General features: G+C 34.1%; 1 protein-coding gene across 1 annotated transcript; it reads left to right on the top strand.

Annotated features, from left to right (window-relative positions):
• Positions 1 to 8,573: 8,573 nt before the first annotated feature.
• CNGB3_2 (Cyclic nucleotide-gated cation channel beta-3) lies at positions 8,574 to 17,770 on the top strand (the record flags this gene model as incomplete). Its single annotated transcript, XM_051218883.1, has 5 exons — positions 8,574 to 8,673; positions 11,838 to 11,901; positions 14,118 to 14,263; positions 15,818 to 16,102; positions 17,763 to 17,770. The coding sequence occupies 5 exons, from the start codon at positions 8,574 to 8,576 to the stop codon at positions 17,768 to 17,770; spliced, it is 603 nt and encodes a 200-aa protein (XP_051072632.1).
• Between the last annotated feature and the right edge of the window lie 580 nt (positions 17,771 to 18,350).

The following is an 18,350-nucleotide window of genomic DNA, read 5'->3' as shown; positions in this document are numbered from 1 at the left end:
TATTTGGTAACTCTCCCCAAGGACGGTTTTGCACTGTATATATACGTTTTGAATTGTGTTTGTTGTTATCACTCGTTTCTGGCTAATTTGCAGAATATACTTCCCATTCCAAGCTTGGACTTTTCCCTCTATTTAGCGGGTCTGGGACGCATCAATAGCTAGCTTACTGGTCTTTGGTCTTGTTTCCGTTAGCCGATTAAGTGAACTCGTGATAGCTTCAAACCTAGCAAGCCTATCGAGTCTCTGAATCCTTGATTCTTCGTTCCGTTCCGAGTAAGACGAATCAGTAATAGCATTCAAGTTAACGAGTATAACAATAAGCAATAATGGTGTTTAATTTCTTCTATGATTCCCTTTTCGTATTTCTGAATAAGGTGACTAGATCAAATAATAATATCTTCAGATAACATTATCTATCTATTTGATTGTAGAATACACATTAATTAATGGACAAAATCAAGTTGGTATGAGTAAATAAATAACAATATTCATAATTTTATCCGAAAGGTCAAAGTACCCTAACTGTACCTAATTGATTTCAGTTTAAATGTTTACAATGTCTTTGTCAACTGTGAGAAATGAACATTTCCATAAGATTAATAATGGAAAACATAGTATTAGCAGTAATAATCAACAGATGAGTGAGTATATAATTTATATTGATAAACAAAATTGTTGATGCATGATACAACTATTCACATTATATCAATGTAAAATGATATATTCAAGTATCAGGCTAAACCAAGATTATTATTATTATTATTATTGGTAATGGTATTATTACTACATTAAAACTTCTAAAAACTGTACACAACGTCTACCAAATTTTGTAAATCCTATTCTATTTTGACAGCTGAGTTCACGAGTCGATCTAAGCTAGACCACCACTGAAAACCTGAAAGCACTGGACAGTCGTTTCGTCCAAGTACGAAACTTCTTATCAGTGCGCTCGACGATCCCGCACGCGGACGTCAAACCAAGGATCTATGGTCCCACCTGAGGGATCGTGCGTGCACACTGCTGAGGGGTCCCATAAGTGGACGAAACGGCTATCCAGTGCTTCCAGGTTTTCAATGATGAACTAGCTTAGATGGAATCGTTAATTCAACCATGAAAACACTGCAGTCTCTACAAATCCCCATACTGATATGTTCTGTTTTGCTTAGAATCCATTCTGCTTCTTTTTAAAAACGTTATTTAAAAAATCAAAAATATATTTAAGATTTATTACAGAAATGATAGAGAAAAATTGCTTTTCAAATAAATACCTTAGTTAGTGTTATATTGTCAGCTCTATATCATAATTATGGAGCATTTATTATCTTTCTGGATAACATTAGTACCTAGTTATTGTGGAATTGCTCTTTTCAGTTTAATTCACACGCCTTAAAACAGTTCCTCCTGATTTCCTTTATTTACAAATTACTTGTTTATGTTGTATATAGAGACAATCAATCACAAACAACTTTACCAGAGCAAATTGATTTTATGCTGGACTGAGTGAAAAACTCACTTCCACATGAAGTAGGTACTGATATCATTATGAACTTTTCTTATGTGATTCAGCTTTGTCACAAACGGAACATCACTAGATCATTAAACATATAAATAAACAACTTTGAAATATTTTTATACTGATATATGAGTTCCCTAATTATTTTTAAATTGGCTTCATCATAGTACTAAAGCGCCTTACAACACTTTATCAACCAGTTAGTTTTTCTACAGTTTAAATTACGAATTGATCTTAGTTGGACAACCACTGAAAAACTGGAAAGATCGGATGGCCATTTCTTCCTATCATGGGACTCAGCCGTGGTCATCCACGACCCCGTAGACAGGAATCGAATCCACTGTCTTTGGTCTCACGCATGAACTCTTAACTCCTAGACAAGTAAGGTGGCATACAACATTGTTAATGCTTAACATTTTTAGTGTAAATGTATTTAGAGATGATTGATTTTCAATGTCATTACTAATTTTAATTAAATTTCGTTATCATATGGATATTTTTCCGAAAATATCAATCAAGTGTAAAATGACAACTCAGTGACCCTGTGTTAATCCCAAATATAGTCTTAGAAATTTGTTCCAGGTAATTGATAACGACCATCGAATGTATGTGAATGATTTAAGAACTAGGTAATAAGCCTTCTTGATTTCATCTTATTGTTTAATTAGATAAATCAATAACTTTTACGGCTGGAAACGTATTACAAAAACTAAGCATAGATAAAAAGTTTAGTTTATTGATCAATGGGAGGTAACTGACATCCTGTTGTTTTGTCCTTGGTGTTAAACAAATCCTAACTACGAATGTTTTATTATGTTCAGTGACTCGATATACTAATTAATTTAGTTCATTGTTAGATGGTTGGAGATTGACGGGAAGAGGAAATGAACCTCTAGTTGGCAGCCCCCAAATGCCCTGGTACGGCCGAGAGTGGGGAGAGTCCGCTCTCCCTCTCGAAATGCTCTCACATGGCCATGCGTATATAGCCTCTGACAGGGAAGTCCTACTCACTGTCTTCTCGTGGCGGGAGTGTTGTTTACGAAAATGAGAGGACGAAAAGCGAATGTCCGGCGCTGTAACCGGATCACAAACCAATGGTGCACATGGGCTCCAGGATCCTGCGGGAACAAATGGCTACCATGGGACTGCATCTCCTTACGATGCTCCACTGCCTTGTGGGTTAGACCCTTAGGTCAAAGGCTCGGGTTGTGGCCCTCTAAAAAAACCACCTGCTTCGGTTTGGGCACCCGAGCAGCATCACAGGCTTCACACATCGAATGAGATTTGTGTGGCGCATTTGTATTTGGTGCCTCCTTGTACCAATATCTATGTGTTAAAATAAGTAAACAAATAAAATAGTGCTGAAACGCTGAGCAATAGTTTAGCTTCGTCTTGTTATTGAGTTACTAATTTACGTTCCGTCCACCGGTACCAAGTTAATATCAAAATGTTTTGAACACAGTAATCTTCAAACATGTAACTTCATAAAATGGTGTTTGTTGAAAAGTTTAAAACTATAAGCCTTATTTACTTTAAACCGGTACTTAAAATGTTGTTTTTGACTAATCACGTAGTTATATCAAGATGTAATCAAAATCAACTTTCACGTTAGACTGAAATCGATCAAATTTAAACTATGATGTATCGTGTTCTTATTGCACCATTAAACAATATTTGTTACTAATACTTTTCAACCAACGAAAACAAAAAGTCCGGTGATTGGATCAATAAACTCGTATTTACACATTTAAGAGACTCAAGTTGACTTTTTCTCATGATTTTCAACAAATCAAATTAGCTTTTGTTTCTTTCATCTTTTACATCATCCATTTATTAAAATAACTATTGAAAGCTTAGTTTCGCCACGGCTTAAAATCGTTTGAAAAACGATCAAAAATCAATGAAGTACCAAACAGCTATTTACATCTTGTTTCAAATTGTTCAGCAGATGGAATCTTACACCTGACACTTAATCAGTAATTAAACACAAATATTTTTCATTCTTAATTTGAGTTCATGTGAAAGAGCGCGATCCTTAGTTAATTCCATTCATAGATTAATACTTTGATTCTCAATCTGGCTTTCTCTTGAGAACTATAAGAAATCGTTGGAAACGTAAACAGTATTATACAAAAGATCCAGATTTATATTTCTAAAGCTTTATAGAAAAAGTCAGAAACTGTGACAGATAGAAAAACTTTCGAATTATTTTTACGACATATAAAGCGTTTTTACTTCCCTTTATTGTGTTACTGATCTGATCAAATATTTACTGAATATGATCGTAAAGTGTTTAGTTTTAGTGTAGTGAACGAAGACTAGATAAGGATAACCGATTTACCGTTGAATGCAAAATCACAGAGTGGTTTAGTAAAGTGTGAAAATCATTCATTAAATACATCATTTGCACATCTTTGAATTGTCCCTTACAAGCTTCATTCTTTCTTCATTCCTGAGGTCATCTTGATTGTTTTCAGTTATCTTCTCTTTTCTCTTCATTTCAATCATCTCGATCTTCTGCTCGTGGGGATTCCACTTTAGATTAATGCTACATACTACTTACATCTGTTAATATAAGTAACGTACACCAAATTAGGACCAAAGTGTTGAGTCCTTTTTGACACGTGAACTATTATAAAATATTCCTTCATATTCCATGAAAATCAGAGAACTCAACATCTTTCCTGTCTAACAAATATCCTACATCTCAAAATCAAAATATAATTTCAAAGAGCCAACAAACTAAAAGTGGATGACCTTAGCAGTGCTTGATATCAGCAGGAGCAAAATGTATACTCTTATCTATTGACCAAGTAATCAACATCATAATTTCGAGTAATAGGTTTGATTATTAGTTAGAATATCATCAAAATGAAACACTTTACATAAATTCTACTAATAACTAATATCTGAAACGTATTTCTTAAAATAATACTACTGATAAGTTTGATAAGTATGAAATTTTATGATGTAAGTAAAATTACATAGTAGTGAGATTTATTTAATAAGTCGATTGAATATAAAGTCAATCTCAACTATGAGTCTTAATACTTAATCTAACATTCAGGTACATTTGTGACTGAACTTGTCAAATATCGACTTAGCTCATGTTAAAACATTCACACTTGCAATTATCTATGCTACCCTTTACGTTTTGCTTAACTATGAATTATTCAATACATATTGATGATACTTATTTTATATAATCTAACTTACATGAATTATGTTTCATATTCCTTTATCCAACTAAACAAAAATTGTATCAGATTAGGATTTAGCAGAATTTTAGCAAAACATTTGTGCTCTTTTCCGTATCATTTTTTAGTACAAACTACCAATTCTACATTATTCTCCTGTAATGTATTCAGTTTATTGTATTGTTCTATAAAGTACTTTTAGTGACAAAAAAGTCGTAAGAACTTGGATAAACTGACTATTGATCATGTTATATTCGGTCGTCGCAACTATTGTGCCGAAAAACGCTGGTCATTTATACTCGGAACGAGGGACTTCGGCAATTCCCACTATGCGAAAGTAAGAACACAAGACTGATATAAGTGAAGATTATTAGCCCCAAAACACTATGACGACGATGAATAATGATGATAATGATAAATGAATCAAAATAGTCTAAAATACACTGGTTTATATATTGATTGTACATCCATTTTGATTAATAATGCGGATTAGATCACATACTCAGTTATAACAAATCACTTATTGAGCCTCGTTCATGTCAAGTGAATACAAGAATATCGTATATTATACAGAAGAAAATATCATACTGGGAAAACAAATCAATTACTACATTGAATGATCCTCACGTTGAATCAAAACGGATGTCAATGTTGAATAAAACTAATTATGAGTAATTCAATCGAAAATTGACTTTTCTTTCCATCATATCAGATCACGATGCTTCATTAAAGTTGAACTTTAAATTTTCAGATTAAATCTATCAAAATGGTATATATAACTACTGAATGTTGAATCCTAGTCTGTTATATAGTTCAGTAACAATAAAATGATACAGTTCTACCCTATGAAAATTATTCACTTATTTTCTTTAATTGATCGTATGTAAGTACACAGTGCAAGTGATGATCTTTTGCATTGTACAATAACTGAGATACCTAGACCAGATAACTTACTGGTCTGAAAGCTAGATACTTACTACGAGACATTAAAGTATTGGGTTAGGTTCTTTATAGGGTGCGTAGTCTCATATCAGGATGAAACAGCTATCTCGTAGCTTCTGGTTTTAACTGTTTATCTAACTCAGTTTTATATATATATATATATATATATGTAGTGTCGGTTACTATGTTGAGCCAATATAATTTATTCTAGCCTCTGGACAAGCCAACTTATTGATCCTTTTTAAGTCACATTTTGACCTTGGTAATTATTCGCTTATTAACCCTGACTATTTTTATATGAGTCTATGTGTGTGTACATCTTATCCTACTCATCACATGTATGTAGCGTATTTTTGTGTGATTATAAATATTGATTAACGCTTAAATAAATAGAGCTGGCTCACACGCCATCTCTACTGCGCGTCGTTTCGCACCGCTCTCTTCTTGTCGCATTATTCCTCTGATTGTCTGTTCAAATCAATAAGTGTACAAAATAAACGTATTCAAAAGTGCATTCCCACACTTACCTTATTTAATTCCGTTTTTCACTTAAGCGGATTAAGTCGATAACAACAATCGTACCATCTAATTGGAGACAGATCTCAAGCCACAAAAGTGGTGAGCCCGTCAATAACATCGTCCGATCTGACTTTAAAATGAAGGGCCCTATTAAATGTATGATGTCAACCATAAAGTTCATCAATCTCTACAATTCCATTAGTGTAATAAACGTCTACTGATCTTTCGGAACGACAACTATTAAAAGAACACAGAATTCAACAATAAAATTATTATCCAGTGAATACTTACTAAACTTCTACATTTCTAAGAAAATATGGTGTTTCATGTCAAAATTTACATAAAGTAGTATAAACAAAATGAAATAACTTTAATAACAACCATTTTATTCACTCTAATCTTGTCTTATTGATAACAAAATATTGAAAATAAGATCGAAAATAATGCTTTTTATTCATACATCTATGTTTCAATACGAAAATTTGTGAGCAGTTAAAAAACTACTCCACTATGTACTACTTACTTAAAAGAAAATTTAGTAATATATATCTATATTCTAAATAACTATAGGATGTATGTCAATTTTCAGTCATGATAAAGGTTTATACAAATATACCAAACCTCATTCTGATAGTACTCAACATATGGTCGTTAGTGACTGGCTTCAAGAGGTATTTCCTGGATTTATAGTGATAAGCGGTGACTAATGGAGTTCAACCAGGTCTGTTATCAGATAGTAACTCACTGAAGACAATGGTGGTCGGTGGCTTAATTTCGTGGATTAGTTGGAGTTAGACATTAACACCGTAGGATTCCGGCTTAGTGGTCTAGATGTTAAGTGCTCGTGCGCGAGAACTATAGGCCCTGTGCTCGAATCTTGAGAGTCGGGATCGTGGATGCGCACTGTTGAGGAGTCCCATACAAGGATGAAATGGCTGTCCAATGCTTCCAGGTTTCCCATGGTGATCTAGTTGCAATTGACTCATGAATTCAACGACAATATAACATCTGTAAACAAATAAGAATGGATTATATAAAAAGATATGGTTTACAAATTGTTTTGAGTGAACAATTACAACAAAGATGCTAATCATGTGAAGTATGTAATATGGCTAAAATTCGTAATCATATTTGACAGCATTTTTGAATACAAAAGTGCTATCGAAGCATAGATCGCAATAGTCATCAGTTTTACATGCAAATAGTTGTCTTTAGTAAGCAGTTTTAAAAGAATACAAGTGCACCAAGAAAGTGGAGTGGCTACAATATCAAATGTACTTTGGAATGATAGACCTTACATGGGACTCCTCAGTAGGGAATCAATATTTTCGTGGTATTAAGGTTAATACCTTATGTTTGAGAATGAATAATGTGTCAACGGATGGTCCCAGTACTGTTACAAAGTATTTTTAATCATCTACAGCTGAAAAGTAGAAAATGAAGACAGAGAGCATGAAACGATAAAAAAAATTACTGTGATAGTTCTGTTTTTATATATGTGTTTATCTTCATCTAACGATAGTTCAAAAAATGAGTGACATTTGAGTAATGAAACGGCCTTCCAGTGCTTCCAGGTTTTCCATGGTGATCTAGCTTCAGTTGGCTCATGTATTCAACTATTAAAACATATATATGTTTGATTGTTTCATGATCTACTTATTTAAACTATGCTACTGTATTACATATATCCTTACAATAACAAAGTGAATGATGCAGTTGGGATAATATTTGAGATTAACCAGATATAGAGTAATGCTTTTATAATATAAGCTTGTACTCAAACCAATGGATAAAACTACACCACAAAAATGATGTTCAATAAGTATGTTATTAACGAGAACACAGGTGGGGATAACCCAATATGCTGTAATACAAAATTACTGCGTATCTTCATGAAATATAGGAACCATACATAAAATACTTGATTTGCAGATATTCCATCAATTGTCTCAGAGTTCATTGTTCCTTCATCGCCATAACAATTAATCTCTGTTCCCGTTCTCTTCGATTCCATCTTCCCAACCTTATGCTGCCAGGACTTCCACCTCTGACTAGCGCTATATACTACTTATGTCGACATAAGTAGCATAGACCACAAGTATGCTTAATAATAACAGTGATCATATATTTAACGTTTACATAATTTCACTAAAGAAATAAGGTATAATTGCTGGTATGAGCATTTCTGAAATATTATCAGCGATGATTATCATTGGACTGTGTGAACGATCAGTGTATTTCTATTCGACATAGGGATTGTGGCAAATTTCAACGATCCCTATACTGATGATTTTTTATTATGGACGAAAACATATTAATTTGACGTTGTTATGTTGGGGAATATTTTTTAATTAGTGACTTCACCCATATTTTTTTATGTTTTTCAGACATATTTTATCTAGATGACGGAAGAAATTAAAGATTCTACTGATGAAAAAGAGCAATCACAACCTGTTATATCAATTAGTAGAGAAGCGATGGAAAAAGCGATAGCTGCTTTCCGTAAGTTTGTATGACAATTATTTATGCAAAAGTTAAAGAGATGAGAGTGTTATAAACAGATTATTTGGATAAATGTTTACCAATCCATTAGTAGTTTAAATCAACAATGGAAATCACGAAACACTGGACACCTGTTTCGTCATAGTATGGGACCCTTTAGTGATGAAAAGTAACGATCTCACCCAAACGGATAGAACCCAAGATCATCGATTTCGCCCGAGAAAGTTCAACCTTTATTCAGTCAGTCAGTAACAACGTAGAACTTCGTACATACGTACGTACATCAGTTCGAGTTGCCACACCACATTAGCACAGAGATGCAGTTTTCGATTCAAATCCCGTAGTGGTAGAGGCGGTAAGAGTATAAGCAGTAGTTCGAAAGATTAGGGTTTGAGGATGTTATTCAAGGAGTATAATCCAGTGAAATAAATTTGGAAAGAGGAAAAAAGAGACATGAAGAAGTCAGAAGATTAGAATTTGGGAGAACACAGAGAGTGGATGCACCTGCGCCATTGCAAACGATTTTGAGCCATGTCATTCAGGGTCTTTAACCATCGATTGCTATCACCTCGTGGTCCCCAACCAGGTAGTCTACACCTACCAACATGGCTCAGTCCACTTGTCAGTGACTTCACGGATTTGAGTCATGTTTTGGTCCGACCTCCCCTAGCTTTCTCCCAACCCACTCCTATACCATTGAACATCGCACGTCGAGGCAGTCGGTCGTTGAGCATACGTAACACGTGTCCCAGCCATCTCAATTGATGAAGTTTCACTACTTCATCAATGGATTTGCCATTCTTACCTAGTACCCGTTTCCTAACAACTGCGTTACGTACTCGATGATCCCAGGATATACGAGCAATGTTTCGAAGACACCTATGATCAAATACTAGTAACCTGCGAATATCCTCTACTCTTACCGGCCATGTTTCACTGCCATAAAGTAGGACGGGACGAACTGCTGTGCAGCAAACAAGTCGTTTGGTTGATAGACGGATATCTCGCCTACGCCATAAATGACACAAGTTGGCAAAAGCTAGTCGAGCCTTCTGTATCCGTGCTGGGATTTCGTCACACACCAGACCACAAGGACTGATGAGACTTCCAAGATAAGTGAAGCGGTCGACACACTCAACTACTTCACTCCCTATCACTAGTTCGGGTGTCGATGTAACCCAATCCTGAAGCAACATTTTGCATTTCGAGGGAGAGAATCGCATCCCGAACATGTTTGCATTGTTGCTTACAGTGGTCAGAAGACTCTGCATTTTGTCAGCGTCTTCACCAAATAAAACTATGTCATCTGCATATTCTAAGTCAACAAGTGAACCTCCCGGTAGAAGTTCAACCCTTGGAAATTTAGATGAGGAGAGTGTTATCTCTAAAATCACGTCAACGACATAGCTAAACAAGAATGGAGAGAGTGGACAGCCCTGACGAACACCACTTGAGGTGATCAATTCTGATGACAGTTCGCCATAAGCTCTCACTCTACCAGTTGTGTTCGAGTAGAGAGCCTTTACAAGGTTAATGTACTTATTTGGTATTCCTTTCAGTGACAAACACCGCCATAGAACCTTACGATCAACAGAGTCGAACGCCGCCTTAAGGTCGAGAAATACTACCATTGTGGGGCGTCTGAACGAGTGTCTGTGTTCTAGAACCTGACGTAGTGTGAATATCTGATCTATACAACCACGTCCAGGTCGAAAACCAGCCTGGTTTTCTCTAATCTGCTCTTCACGAGCTTTAGTTAGGCGTCGAAGTATTATTGAAGCTAATATTTTAGACACTATATTAGTCAAACTGATTCCGCTGTGATTGTCACGAGAGGACTTTTGTCCTTTATTATAGACTGGCATAATCAGTGATTGAGACCAGTCAGATAGGATTACGTCCAGTTCCCAAATTCTACCTAAGACCTCAGTTAATCTCATTGTTAATACTGGACCACCATCCTTAAAAATCTCAGGAGTAAACCTGTCAGGGCTTGCTGCTCTCCCTCGCTTCAGATTTCCTATAGCTTTTTCAACTTTATAAAGAGTCGTAGGACCTACATTAACTTGCCATTCAGGTTGACTGGAGATCGTGGGAAACCGAAATGTGGCTCAACCTTTAGACCATTGGTCGATCGTAGATCGCACTGCTAAGAATTCCCGCACTAGGACAGAATAGCTTTCTAGTGCTTTCTGGTCTTCAATGATGGTCTAGATAAGATTGCTTCGTGATTTAAACTATTAGAAATTCTGCAATCTCCTCAAAACCCTGCACTGATGATAATCCAATGGTGTTATTCAGCTGTTAAAATTACTACAATCGCCACAAATCCCCATTCTGATAATAATATTTTGTTAAAATGATTATTTCATAACAATGAAGTAGAATAACGTAGAAAAAGCCTAAGTGAAGAAATGCTTCATTTTATTTCTTACGACTCTATACAAATATATATGCTTAAATATAACAAGTTAAAATTGATATCAACTGATCAATGCTGTATTACGTAGTAATATTACAATTTCAAAGATATTTATGTAAATAAATACGAATTCATTACATGGTAATCAAAAGATTAGTTGTATGCAATGGTTAATATTCAGAGATAATAATGAACAAATGAATGAATCAAAACATCTAGATAAATAATCGACACGACACCTAGTAAGAGAACTGACGGAATATTTCGTTACGAGGTCGAACATCAATCATAATGACGTCAGAATGAAGAGAATCGTTTGACAATCACGTATATGCACAACGACAAGAGAAAATTTGAAGACTCTGGGAATAAAGAATGGCAGGGGTATACTACAAAAATATCATTTTATTCTCATAAGAATGTAATCATTTTTCACTCCTTTCAGTATTAGCTATGTTAACAGCTAAACTGAAGAGAAGGGTTGTACAAATTTCTTATGAAATTTATAGGTCTAGTTTATGAAGATCAAAATCGATGGATCTATTAAACTGTTTTCTTTCATTTTGTCTAAGTGAAAACTCTCAGTTTAATTAGATAATACGATCGAACTATCGTAATATGATGAGCTATTAAACATAATCACAAACGAGTATGGTAGTTAGTTATTTGAGGAAGCTATTCAAATATCAATTTAAACAGTATAATTAAACCGCACCGTTTTTTGTTGTTTTTTTATTTAAAGCACAAAGTAAACTTAACAGAACAACTACAAATGCACCTTTCCTCGGGATTCCACAACGCAATGCGTAAGTTACGTAGATAATATATTTTTATTAATATTGTAAGATAATTATTTCCTTAAAAACCTTCTACAATATTGATGTGATTACTTCCCACCTGTTTGACAGTTGAATTCACCGGTCGATTAAACCTAGGTCACCATTCAAAACCTGGAAGCACTGGACGGTCGTTTCGTTATAGTATGAAATTTCTCAGTAGTAGACACTCACGACCACACAACCGAGAAGCGAACTCAAGAACCCCGGTCTCACACGCTAACGCTTATTTTCTAGTCCATTGAGCCGGCATCCAACAGTGTTAATGTATAACTTCAATCGATACATGATTTTGTGCAACTATTCATCTGTTTTCTGAGGTGGATAACTGTCTCACGCCCGATGCGACTTGGACTCCACCAGTCACGGCTTTTCACTAGAACTCCAGGGAATTCATCTTGAAGAACATAATTATTATCATTGCGAGGATTTGTAGAGATTGTAGTATTTTTAACAATTGAATTCATTGTTTGATATTAACTCAATGGTCTAAGGGTTAAGCGTTCGCGGGGGCCTCATGTTTGTATTTTGGTTGTACGGTCGTGGGTGCACACTGCTTAGGAGTCCCATACTGGGATGAGAAGGCCGTCCATTGCTTTAGGTTGTCTATTTTTTATCGTTCCGTGGTGTCAATAAAATTCAACAATTCGCACAACCCCATCATGATGACAGTAAATTGTTAGAAATGAACCTACTTTTTTTTCGGACATAGTATTTTGAGTTGAGAATGTAGATAAATTGGCACGTAAGATTTAGTTAAACGCTTTACTTATTATGTCAAGCATCAAATCACCAACCACATTACGGCCAAATCAAAGTATCCACCACTCAGTCTTTGGGTATGATTTATGCTATAATTTGCAAGTGTTTTTCGTTTTCAAATTTTATTATTCAGAACGGAATTGGTCAGTCTCTGTTAGCACTGGGACACATATATATTCACTGTCAGTCTTTTCATTCGAGTAGCCGATTGGGGTCGTTACTAGGAATATTACGTATCAATATCGTATCTCAAGCACCACAAGTCACAACTGAAAATTTTTGCATAAGTAGACTGTGTAGATGATTTATACTATTTATCTCACTAAGACAGAATATTTCATTAATGAAGAGTATGTTGAAGAGCTGATCAAATAAATTTATTAGTTACATTTCTGTGATTTAAAGAAATTGCCAGGATGATATATTTACTGATACCCGAGGAATCAAGCTGATAACTGAAATCATTTTTCCAAGCAGTCAGATAGAATACCCTAAACGATAAGTTGTATAGTCAGGACAGTATTTTTTCCTCTGAACAATCCTTATTTCCTCCTAAAAGATTACATTTTATGCTTGAAATCGTTGAATAAACCATAATTTTATGTTCGTTTATAGAAATCCTACAAAACTAAGGTGACTAGTGTATGCACCACGTATGTCCCACCACCAGTTATCTCGACGCGCGTCGACGGCTGGTATAGGAGTAGGGTATAAAACAGCCAAAGGAGATCGAAACGAAACGTGGCATCAGCCTACGAAACTATTAACAGATGGAATAAGCCATATAGGCAAGTACAGACTAACTGTTTGGAGTCCATGAGATCAGAGTAACCAGTGGTCACCTAATTTGGATGACATTTAGCAAACTTTTTGACAATAGTACAGATGCATTAATTCTTTGTTTTTGTTTAGATCCTAATTTTCTTAATTATTGCAAAGAAGCTGTCCATTCTACGAAATCACATTTTCTTGATTAGGATCTCTTATGCATAATCTTTTCTGTACTGTTACTACATAGTTACTACACCTTCAACCAAATGCACATAGGTGCTAGGTACTACGTTACCGTATAACTGATGTATTGAAGCCATAAATTTTAAAATGAATATATTTTCACTGGTAAAAGAATCCAGAAAGAATCTTTTATCTTATTTACAACTCATCATGTTCATATCCTTGCTTCTCAGCGTTGATGCTCACACTAAGACTGAAACACAGTTCATTTCACTCCAAATGCCTACGTGTTATCCGACGATATACCAAGTTTAGACAATCACTATCTTGTCCAGCGGGTACCGTTTTATCTTTAGGATATATTTTGCTTCTTAATTGAAATCACTGAATATAATTTCATGAATACAAATCTAACTCCAATATTTTTATTTTTTTTCTTTTTTTCTGTACAATATTGCATTATATAATAGACGATCAGATTCAGATATCAGTGTATCGGTTGTAGAAAAACTACGTACACTTCATACAAAATTTACAGAACGTACAGAATTGATAAAAGCCAAAGAAATTGAGAAAGTCGAAATTAGTGAAAATGAATCTGATGAAAACGAAACTTGTAAGTTCAGAATTAGGAGATTTTAGTAATTTTACTTAAAGTGAATTTATAATGATGAAATATTGATACAATGTAGCATCTTCCAGATGGACTTGTTCACAATTTTAGGATAGTTCTAGTCATAAACCTTTCTGAATGTAATTTAAAAAATAATTGTATTCTATATTTCAAGGTCATATGTACTCATTTAAAGTTTCTTTTATTGGTTACTTAAATTGACTATTTGAGAGACATAATTACACTTGGATTTGGATGTTATTTAAACTGTATGGAACGCAGTTCATAGATATAGATCACTTGAAACATACTTTACAACCAGGTGAAAATTTTATTTCTAATGAGATTAAAATATCAAATAATTTTCCATATGATCTTGTAAGTGTTCGTAGTTTCCTGTTACTGATGTCAAAGAATACAACATATCACCATTTAGTGATGTATGTACATCTCAATAGGTCTGCCAAGATATTGCTGGATTAGTAGCAAACTTCAGTAAAGTTAGGATGCAGGTAAATGCGGATGATGAATCCTAAGTAAAATGAGATCTTCAATCTGGATTCCAATTTTTGTTAAGACACAACTTTACTGAAACTCTACAGGGATTCTATATTATCAATATTTTGGAGTTCCAGCTAATTGTACATATACCTCTGAAACTCTACAGACTATTCTCTGAGAATTTATTTTGGTAAGAAGAAATATATGCTCATTGGTAATAAAATTTGAGTGGAGTTCCTGACGTTTCGTTGAAGTGCTATTATTAGTAGAATTCAGTGAGGTGAAGTGTAAGAAAGCTATCTACGACAGTTGATGAAAGTTGAATATCTCCAAATAGGTGGTCAGATAATTAAGAAACTTCAAAAAGAATTTCTCACCACGACTTTGTGGGTTGGTTCACCGTAGAAATTTCAGTGAATACTGTTGAGAGGTTCGTCGTTGAGATAAATTAGATATTCAGTGCTACTCAGTCTCCAATAGTTGTCTAGCAAAAGTCAATTCATGAAGCAAACTACAAAATGAATTTAACACATTTGCATATTACAATAAGGTTATTAACGTATAGTTGACATACTTCAATCAACATAGCTTGATTATCCTTAATTTTAGTGTAAGGATTTTGTATAAGTCCTAACACGAACTGATCTTACATAATTGGTGACCAGTCGAGTTTAACCAAGCCGGATTTGAAACAGCTCCCCACTAATTTCCCTAAAAGTGCGGTTCAAAATACCTCGAACTAATTGATGTGATAAAATATAAACCATTTGATACACTATCAGTGGTTTGAAGGTAAAGTTCAATACTGCAGATCTTGGGTTCGATCAATGGTAGGGTCATCGATCTACACTGATGAACAGTTCAATACTATGTCCAGTACTTCTTGGTTCTCAATGGCTGTTTTACTAAGTTTAGTTCATCATATAAATTATCCAATATTATTGATTTTATTGATTCAGTAACCTTTCTTGTGACAAATTCTGTTATTACTCAATCTTAACTCGCTTTCAATATTATTTTCGTTTTCAAAATCAATAATAATATAACTAATTATAGGTACAGATCCAACAAAATCCGATGAAAATGAACTTCAATTAGGTGGAGAATTTAAAACAACAGAAATTCAAAAAGAAAAATCAATTGGATGGTGGAAAAGATATCCTAATCGAAAATTAATAATACGTCAACCTCTTTGTTTAACGTGTTTACCATCAAGCAGAAAATATTTTATATCAAAACCTAATTTGCCATGTTTCAGTATACAAAATCCAGAGGATAATGAGAAGCAACAACAAGAAGAAGTTAAAGTGATTAAAGCATCAGAACAAGAAACAGAACAGCGTATGTGTATATATTAATTACATACTAATATATATATTTAATAAACACAGAATTAGATTCATTTGTTTGCACAAGTCAATGACCACGTAGACTCAGTAGATAAGTAGATAATATGATGGAGGTTGAAATGAACGGTACTAAGTTTCGAGTCTCGAAGTGAACAACTATAGAAAGCAGACAAATCCGAATGACGAGTTCCACATAAGACGAAACGCATGTCCTGGACCCCATTGCTACCCACTATCTGTCTCTGCTTACAAAATAAGATTGTCATATATATATGAATTAATAATGTATAGACTGCTATTAGATTATCATCTGCTAAACAGTCGGTTCAAAATTCATCACTTTGAAAAAATGAGTTGTAATGAATGGATATATAACTTTCCACTTTTATGAAACAATTTAGAAAAACAGTTGCTTATGTTGAATTTCGCATTCTTTTGGGTGATTGATTTCGTTGAGAATCTTTCAATGTATATATATTTGAAAATAACACCAATATAAACTCTTTAGAAGTGTGAAGCATTAAAAGTTCTCACCGGACAGCTGACAATTGATTTTTTCGACATAACATATCAGTTTTCAGCAATAAGGACAAAAAGCCAAATTTCTTATTCAAATTTTTGCAAAGATTCACTCATCTCTTCTATTTATCAAGCAAAACTGACGTTGCTAAATATTGTTGTAGAGGATGCGGGGCAAAAAATAAGTTTTTAAATATAAACAATTTGATATCGGTTTTCATCAAATAAAATAAACAGTTTAGATAAGTCAATATCAGAATCTTCATTCCATACGTTATATTCTTGTTCAAGATCAACATTTAACCTGCTATAAGATAACTGAAAACAGTTAAAATATTTCAGAATGAGAGATTAGAAAATATTCTGGAGATCTTGGTTTATACTGTTTGAACTAATTTTAGAATATCAATTTCACATTTCAAACAAGGGTCTAGTGCTCGAACCCTATATCGAATGTATTGTCTGTTGTATTATGTTCCAATCGTATTGACATTCGAGTTTTGAAAGGCTGAATAGGAGTCCTATAGCTAACGCTTTGGTACATATCTGAGGCAGTTACTTGCTGTTGTGACTGTTGTATTATGAAGAAGGTCACGATTCTTTGAATTACAAGTTGTGTTGTGCATCATATTATGTCAATTTGGAATTATGGTTTATGTTATCAGTAATGTTTACAATGAATGATCACTAAATAAAAGCCAGTGTCTTATTTGTCCGATTTCCAGATCTAATAGAATTTGTTAGACTAGATTGCAATATTATTACCGGTCTAGTTGGCTCTATACAAAGTGCATTATGTTTGAGTATTAGATGGTTAGCAGTAGACATACATATGATGACCTAACATGCAGTGGAAATCATGTCTAGTTCGTAATATTAAGTACGTTATAATACGCATATTTACAAATCGTCCATATTTCATCGACTGTACCGATTAACATAGTTGTTACTTACTTCCTTACGCCTGAAACCCCTTGTTGAGGAGCATAGGTCGTCCAACAGCATTCTCCATCCAACCCTGTCCTGTAAAATCCTTTCCAGTTATTTCCAAGTTCCATTGATCCTTTTGATGTCTGTTTCCAATTCTCGACGCAATGTGTTATTTGGTCTTTCTCTTTTCCGTTTCCCTTCAGGATTCTAAGCGGAATAGTTATTAATGTTGACTTTAAAAAACATGTACAATATTTACATCTTTACCTATCATATTTAACAGAGCTAGTCAATAATTCAATAAAGTCTAGGAAACATCAATTATATTACGAATTTCCTTGTTTGTTACGTGCGAAGAACAAACATTATCAACGCTATAATCAGTCACGGTAATTTTTTAATCATTATAACTCTTTTGTCTAATAATTACTAATGACTGACTTCAAATTGAATTTCCATCATTCTAAGGAGAATTTGCTACTGGTAGAATTCATTCGTGTGTTCAATAAGTTAGTCACCCACCAATGATTTGAATGATATTCTTCTATATTACAGTTTGATTGGTTCAAATATCAAACGCTCATCAAATGGCCTGAAGACACTGAGTATGGTCTCTGATTTCCATTACCTAGGAGCTCCACTCTTAAATGAAATGCTTTTCATTAGCTTCTCAATGAATATAACTCTATTATAAAATTAACTGCAATTTATCTCCCTAAAACTTTCAAATAACCATTTACTATATATTTAAAACAGTTTTATACAATTAGAACTCGGAGATATAATAATGT

The sequence above is a fragment of the Schistosoma haematobium genome, chromosome ZW (assembly GCF_000699445.3).
Source record: "Schistosoma haematobium chromosome ZW, whole genome shotgun sequence".
Lineage (NCBI taxonomy): Eukaryota > Metazoa > Platyhelminthes > Trematoda > Strigeidida > Schistosomatidae > Schistosoma > Schistosoma haematobium.
The sequence above is the reverse complement of the archived record's forward strand: the minus strand, read 5'-3'. Positions and strand labels throughout refer to the sequence as shown.